Source organism: Limulus polyphemus, unplaced genomic scaffold (assembly GCF_000517525.1).
Source record: "Limulus polyphemus unplaced genomic scaffold, Limulus_polyphemus-2.1.2 Scaffold731, whole genome shotgun sequence".
Classification (NCBI taxonomy): Eukaryota; Metazoa; Arthropoda; class Merostomata; order Xiphosura; family Limulidae; genus Limulus; species Limulus polyphemus.
The window spans coordinates 207,613-216,177 of NW_013666341.1; the positions used below are offsets into that span (position 1 = coordinate 207,613).

At 31.6% G+C, this 8,565-nt stretch overlaps 1 protein-coding gene across 1 annotated transcript in view; it reads left to right on the forward strand.

The window, feature by feature from the left end:
• Positions 1-8,565, forward strand: part of LOC106460225 (autophagy-related protein 9A-like) — a 56,149-nt gene that overhangs the window by 37,755 nt on the left and 9,829 nt on the right. Inside the window, exons 13-17 of the mRNA XM_022386886.1 lie at positions 27-174; positions 2,888-3,067; positions 4,260-4,343; positions 6,523-6,589; positions 8,316-8,383. Of these exons, the coding sequence (XP_022242594.1) occupies positions 27-174; positions 2,888-3,067; positions 4,260-4,343; positions 6,523-6,589; positions 8,316-8,383 (547 nt within the window). The remainder of the gene's footprint in view (positions 1-26; positions 175-2,887; positions 3,068-4,259; positions 4,344-6,522; positions 6,590-8,315; positions 8,384-8,565) is intronic.

The following is an 8,565-nucleotide window of genomic DNA, read 5'->3' on the forward strand; positions in this document are numbered from 1 at the left end:
ATATATATAAAGTGATCTTAACTTATTATTGTGTTTCAGCACTTAGTTTGGTGTCCTGAGAAGCTAATGTTAAACATTCTGGCCCACATTCACTACATACCTGACCACTGGAAAGGTCGTGCACACATGTACAAGGTCCGGGATGAGTTTGCCCAACTGTTTCAGTACAAAGCAGTATGTTATTTACTTATGTATAATAAACTCTATAGCTTCAAATTCGGTGACTAGGAACCCACTTTGAGACTAATAATGGCTGGAGACCCATTCAAGCCGTCTCCAGCCATTATTAAATTCTATAGCTGTATGTGGTTACAAAAGTGTATTTTAAACTGTTTTTTACATGAATATTTGAATACTTTTTAAGGATATAATTCAGATTTGAGGTTTGTTTTTGTTGAATTGAAGGACGATTATTGTGTTACTCAAATATTTTAATACATTTTTGCTAAAAAAGAAAAGTGCATTTTAGTTAATATCTTAATAATATTCTTGAATTGTGTTACATTTTGTAATGAATAAAACATGGATTTTTATCTAAGATACTCATAAAAAATATGTAAAATACTATTGATTTGATATTGACAGTTTTAGAACATGGTTGAAACTTGAGTCTTTCAGTACTGAACTTTAGAAATCAGTTGCTGTTTTTAAGTAATGTCAGCCAGTTACAGTAATTTTTTAAGTTGTTTATTATTAAGCAGTCAAAACTTTTGAATCCATGATAAATGTGTTAACGTGATGTTAATATACGTAATTTTCACACATTATTTACCAAGTTCAATTTTTATTCTGTAAATTCTGATATTAACTGAAATCTTACAAACAGCCTCTTCCTCAGTGTAGAAATCAGTCTCATTTCAAGTCTAAAGTTTGTTGTCAGATGAAACATTTCTGTTCTACTAGTAATAATTACCTAACTATTGTTTCATTTCATGATATGTATTTTATAAGTAATAGTTTTGTATGAAGATATTTTCAATTAATACTGAATTAGCTGTAAATTTACAATATAAGGTTTTTGTCTAGAGTATCGGTTTTTTTATTTATAAAGATGGTATATTGCCTATGGTTATTTATAAAGTCACTTGCGATTAGTCCAGTGATTATTGTGTGGGACTGGAGATAAGGATCTGTGTCCTGTTACCATCAACAAAAAAATCATGCTTTGCACTTTGGGGCCTTGGGTGCATTACAAAAGTAATGGTCAAATCCCACTATTTAGTCTCACAAGAGTTGGCAGTGGTTGGTGTTGTTTATATGTCTTCCCTCTAATTTGTCTTTTAAAAAATAAGGATGGTTAGCACAGATAGCCTTTGTGTAGCTTTGAGGGAAATCCAACAGACAAACACATTATCTGGAGTATTATTTTATGTAGAAAGATGGTGTTTCCTGTGATTAACTAAAAAAATCACTATATAAGATTTTATCTGGATTATTGGTTTACTTGTAAATATGGTATAATAGCTAAGATTAGCTTTAAAGTCACTATATAAGATTTTATCTGGATTATTGGTTTACTTGTAAATATGGTATAATAGCTAAGATTAGCTTTAAAGTTACTATATAAGATTTTATCTACATCATTTGTAAAGATGATTTATTGCCTATAAGTAACTACAAAGTCACTATGTAAGGTTTTGTCTGGATGATGAATTTTTCATTTGTAAAGATAACACAGGATGTCTGAAAATTATGTAACACAAACTGAAACCATGAAAAGACAATAACAGCTGTGAATTAGTGGCTTGTAATGGATGAAGTTTCTTGTATAATACATGCATAGTCACTAAAAATGTCATTAGGAAACATGGTGACATTTCAAGAGAAGACTGTGTGTCATGTGGTTAGTAGAGATGAAATTGGCTATTTCTGTATAATGACAATATTGTAGAATGTGTAGAAAAGACCCACATGTTAAGAATTCTATCAAGAAGTGGTACTGACAACAGTTTCACTAGACTTCGCTTCTTTGGGGTTATGTGAACTACATTGTCTACAGGACAAAGGTGACCAATCTGGGGACACTACATAAATTAAACACCAATGCAATAGCTACTGTGATGCTCAATATGATTACTAACATGTGAATGAAAATTAAATATTGTCTTGATATCTAGAGAGCCACAAATAGAGCACATTTGAAGGTGTACTGATGGCAAATTATATGTGTAAAAAAAACTACATAGATGTGCCCTTCATCCACCCCACGAACTGTAAGTTGGTAACTGTTATTGTTCTTTTTGTGGTTTAAATTTGTAATAGATCACATGGGTTTTTGACACCCCGTATATTGCCTATTATTACTTGCCCTTTAAGCCAGTGTTTCACATTCACATTTCATATTATTTGATATATATTTTTGTGAACCAGGTTTTTTTTTCACATATTTATTTTCGAAGTGACAGCTCGCTGAACAAAACAAATATTAATAGAACTTATTATCAAAACAAAATTCTAAATCTGAATGTTTGTTATAACTTATTTTGTAATTGAAAAAAGAGTAGAGATCAGATATAATTTTAAAAACTTAATGATGTCATTTTCTCTCATAAAAACAAGAGATATCTGGCTGTAAAGTGTTTAAGTGATTTTAATTATTTATCCTTACGGTCTTTACATTTGAAATTTTAGTAAACATGTTGTGTGATTATGTGTTCTTGTAATGACTTCTTGTGGTCGATCAGCTTGAAATTATTTACATGAAGAAAATAACCTGAATCAAATGTCCATAAGGATGGGCTATCATGCTCAAGTATTCATATTACATAGCAGTGACTTGAAGGTTAACAGTAAGGTTAGTAAAAATTATGAAAAATGTACACACTATGTTTTATTGTAATTTATCATTAAAAAAAAAGTAATATTATTTTTCATATGGTATCTGTAGGCTTACCTGATTGAAGAATTATTAAGTCCTATCATTACACCGTTTATTCTGTGTTTCTACTTGAGACATCGAGCCATGGACATTGTAGACTTCTATAGAAACTTTACTGTTGATGTGGTTGGGGTTGGCGATGTCTGTTCCTTTGCACAGATGGATGTGCGACGACATGGACATCCTTATGTACGTTTGTTGTATCATTGAATTAAATTATTTTACAGATCTCAACTTGAAGGTAATGTTTATGTTACCAGTAAATGAAAATGTGTGACTACATATCATTTCCTTGTTATGATAGATTATTATCTTGTAGTTATTTTTAAATTTGTATAGGTCATTGCTTTTTATAAATGTAAAGACCTGAATATTAAGATGTAAATCAGTATTCTATAAAATAATGCAGAGGTGTTTATATATTGTTTTTCATATGTTTTTTTCAAAATATCTTTTGAAACTTGTGCTATTTATAGGTTCATCCATCTCTGCATACAAATATGCCAAGTGAGTGTGATCAAGGCCATCATATATCTATTATAAGTTAAGACATTTTCTTCCACTTCTAGATTCATAACAATGCACCGTGTCCAGTGGTAAAAACAGTAACATACAGATATGCCAAGTGAGTGTGATCAGGGCCATCATATATCTATTATAAGTTAAGACATTTTCTTCCACTTCTAGATTCATAACAATGCACCATTTACTGTTTTTACCACTGGACACTAAAGAATACATACTTTGTACATAAATAGATTGAGGGAAACTAGAACTAAACTTTTACTTGATAAAATTTTTTCAAAAGTAAGTCTGTAGTAAAGTAAAAACAAACAATACTATTTGGTAATACAGTTTACAAATCTGAAGCACTGCTTAGTCTAATAAAATAAGACTTGTATGTTTTTTAATATTTTGGGTATTCAGTGGAAGAAAGAGAGAAACAAAAATTGTCAGATTGTATTTCTCATTTTGTTTGTCTGTTGTGGACAAACCATTACCCAATATTTTTTTTAGGTTAAGATATTTCAACATGCCAGTGAAATATGGTCTTAGTTTATTATTTTCACTTCGGGCATGTATTTATTTTTATTATCTTGTAGACTGTTGTATAACTGTTTTCAGTTTGGGTGCGTAGGTGTTTTGTTTTCCTGTCAACTGATATATACTTATTTGAGCTTAGGTTTGTAGCTTTCTGTTGTCCTTTCAACTTGTATACTTATTTGGGTTTGAATGTGTAGTTTTTTTATTATTGTGTTGACTAATATACTGAAAGGTATTCCTTTCTAAGTAGTGTTTGTGAAATAGCACAAAGTTAGGATTTTAAAAGTATCTTTATAGTTCCAAATTTCATGTGGAAAATACAAATATTTTTTTGCAGTGGATGAGTGATGGACAAACCCAGGCTAATCAGTATGAGCAGGCAGAAAATGGAAAAACAGAACTGTCACTAATGCATTTTACTGTAAGTTCTGGTCATATTTTTTTTGCCAATACAGGTTGTGTTACACTTCTAATTTAAAGAAATCTCTTCATAATTTAAAAGTTAACTTTTTGCATCAACATATAACGTAAGTAGACTTTCACAAGGTGCAACCTTTAAATAATATAGCTTTCTTTTAACTATATATATATATATAAAAGGAAATTTGAAGAACCATGTGATTTATACCAACAAAAGTTTACTGAAACTTATCTTTTTTTAGTGCATGCCATAAAATTCTATTTAAATCCACTTGTAAATCCATTTCATACAGTTTATTGATAATGATAAGTTTAGATAATAACGTGAGGGTTAAAACAGTCCACTGAACATCCTTTTATAAAGAAAGGTGAGGATAAGTGCTAACATGAGCACTTGTAAATCCATTTCATACTATTTGATATAGAAAACTAAGATTTGTATTTCTCAGTTAGTTTCTCATGAAGCAACATAACAGATATATTATTAATTTTTTTATACTGCTGGATAGGCAATAGTGCATTAATCATGAGGGTAAAAATCATAAAATAAAAACATTTGATGTTATATAAATGAATCATCTACATTAATTTTTAATTTTGATGTAACTGAATAAACAAACTTGTTTATAAATTTACTTGCACTAAACAAGCTTCAGAAAATCATAAATAACCTTTGTGTACCACAAATTTGATGGTGTATGAAAGAGGTTTAGGTTGTGGGTAATGATTAATTTTGGGTAGCATACAAATTTTATCCATCTGCAGTGGTTTGTAGTTAACATCGAAACAATAACTGGATGAGTCTCTTTTTTTTTTACACTAGTAAAATAAAACAGTAATGTTAAAAACTTTGGATTGTGAATTTGTTGTGAATATTTTGGAACCCATTGATTATGTTGTTATTCATGTTAGTGGAAAGTTCCCAGTTTTGTTTTTACCATAAATGTCTTAGAGGGATAAAAAAGACTAAATTTATTCTATCCTTCTATCTGTGAAGTGACTAGTTACAAATTCATAAAATCCTTTGTTTCCTGGTTAGGGTGCTCGACTCACAATCTGTGGTTTACGAGTTCACATCCTTGTTGCCGAACGTGCTCGCCCTTTCAGCTGTGGGGGCATTACAATATGACAGTCAATCCCACTATTCATTGGTAAAAAAGTAGCTCAAGAGTTGGTGATGGGTGGTGTTAACTAGCTGATTTCCCTCTAGTCTATCACTGCTAAATTAGGAACAGCTATTGCAGACAGCCCTCGTGTAGTTTTACATGAAATTCAAAACAAAACAAAGCTTTGTTTCTTCTAACTAAAGTTGTACTGCTTATAATTTATTGACCTTACCAGAAGAAACTCTGACAATCGTATATAATTTGGGCTGTCATCTGATATAGCTATGTAGTGGATCTTTAACTGGATTCTGTTTGGATTGACAGACTTAAATTTTAGTTCACTTGTGTAAGATAACAGTAGATGTTACTCAAACATTCCAGAAATACTTCAAACAGGCTGGAATTACAAATGCTCACTTCAGTGAAGCATTACATTAAGTAGTGACACATATCTGTTAACCTTGTAACAGATAATTATGAAGAATAATTAACAAATTTATTTTACAGCTATATGCTTAGTAATATGCACTTTTATACTTTTGGGGATTATAGCATTTACTCACACCTGCTCTCAAACGTTAAGCAGGTCTTGGGCATTTTCCAGTTTGGTATATATGTATAAGATGACTTTTGCATGTTTAGTAATGGGAAGAATTTCTCTCAGTTAAGATTCGTTTACCTACATCTTTCCTTTGCCATTACATCACTAGTGTGCTGGACTGTAGATTCGAGGTTTCATACTATAGGGTCTTGAATTTGTTAGAAGAGTGACAGTTAAATCACACTATTTGATTATAGTAGCCTACAATTTGGCAGTGGTTGGTGTTGACTAGTTGCCTTTTTCTCTAATGTATCTCTTCAAAGTTAGGAATAACTACCACTGATCGCCCTCGAGCAATTTTGAGCAAAATTTAGCAAACAAACAAACCACTACACCACTCTTTATGGTGTTTTACTGTATAACACAGAGATAACAAAAAACATTCAATGAAAAAACTAGTTTGAGTTTGTTTGTTTTTTATGTTATTGTCAGTAAAAGGTTATTATGAGATGTTTTTTGTTTCTGCTCTTTAGCTAACCAATCCCAACTGGATCCCTCCTGAACAATCTCACATGTTCTTGAATAATCTGAAAGAATTAGGTAAGGATCTTACTTAATCATTTCACTTAGATTGTTTTACTTTCCATCTCCTTGCTTGTTTTGGAAATTCAATTTCTGTGTATATTTTATATTTTTTCTGTTTATCACAAAAATCAACCAGTTTTAAACAGATGTTTGAGTCTAGCAAAATTTGTTCCTTTTGTAATAAACGCTAAAGAAAAATCTGATACTTAAATCACTTGCAGTATTGATGTTTCTTGGGAAAGAAAAATGTTTGTTGCTTATCATAGTCTATAGGAAAAAATGTGTGATTCACACTGGTCAGTATCTAAATATAGTGTTTTTTTTTTTAACATTGCAAACAGTTCTTTAATCATACAAGTTCATAAAGAATCTGCCTGAAGTTTTCTACTGTATTTCCTAAATTCTTTTGATAAAACTAATATTTATGTTTGAAATGGGACAATAGCACTATCTTGTTTTTCAACCTTTAATGCTTTTTGAGTGTCTTTAATACTGTAAATTATTTACTATTCGCGTCGAATTAACTTTTGCTATTTTTTATGTTACGTACATTTCCATGAACAATAATTCCAGCAAAACAAAAAGCTGGTTGATCACTTTGCTGTTTGGCCGGACCTTCTTTATCCAATCTCTTACCAATATGTTACACTTCTCTCCAAGGAGTAGAGGCAGGCCACTTGGTTTCTACAGTAGGCATATGACCCTCTTTGGGGAGGATTGGTCAATTTTGTCTATTTCCACAAAGACATTTTGAGATGAGTACGCAATGAGATTGTGACTGTTCATTGTTTGATATTGCTAAGAAAATTGAAAATAATTTTATACCTGCCAAGCCATTTGAGTAACTGTTCTCAATATGCTACATATAATAACTTGTAATCTGGAAACAGCAAACAATGAGGAAATGTAAGCTATAGTCAATTAAGTACCTGTAGCACCTGCAGTAACACACCCAGACAAGTTCGTTGCTTTTAATAGGTGGATTACCAACACGTCAGTTCAGTTGCACAGCATGATTGCAAAGGCTTATAGTGTGAAAAATGTTGCTTAGAAAAACAGAATGATGTCTAAAAACTTTTTTTTCTAAATTTATGTAATGGAATATTGATGCATTTTTAATTCAATTTTTTTGCACAAGTTAAAACCCGCGAAACAAGTTTCAATCTAAGACTGCAAAAGATAATTCCTCCAAATATTAGTTTGTCAAGAAATTAATGTTGCATTTTGGAACACTTTCATTAACCACCCCCTAAAATGCGTCACACCTAAACATCCCGTTAGTGTAGCCTATATAATGGGTAAAGTTTAATATACTCTACTCCCTTATAGTGATGGCACACGACAAGACGTACATTCGACATGTAATGCTGTTTGAATACAACAATGGAAACAATGCCTCTGTAGCCACAAAGAATATCAAAGAAGTTTATGGAAATGTTTTTAATGTTCTTAAGTATCAACAATGGTTCAGCAAATTTCGTTCAGGTTACTTTAACCTTAAAAACTGTGATGGCAGGGGCCAACATGTTTCAATTGATATTGATGCTCTGAAGACGCTTGTTGAGTCTAACCCAAGGCAACACACTCATGAAATGGCCCTGAAATTGCATTTCTCTCATTAAATAACACATAAACATCCAAGAAATATTCGAAACTCCATAAAGAAGGTGTTTGGGTGCTTCACGAACTCTCCGATGATCATCGTATCCAAGTATGAACGTTGCTTCTTCTCTTCTGATAGGTAACACGCGTGAACCATTTTTGGACAGAATTCTAATCGGTGATGAAAATTGGATTCTCTATGCGAATGTTAAATGCCAAAAACAATGGCTCAGTCCCAGACAAAAAACACTTCCAACCCCAAAACCTGTACTCCATCTGCAGAAAGTGATGCTTTGCATTTGGTGGGACATCAAAGGAGTAATTCATTTCAAATTCCTCAATCCACAGTGAACTGTCTATGCAGAGATTTATGGTCAACAACTTAAATG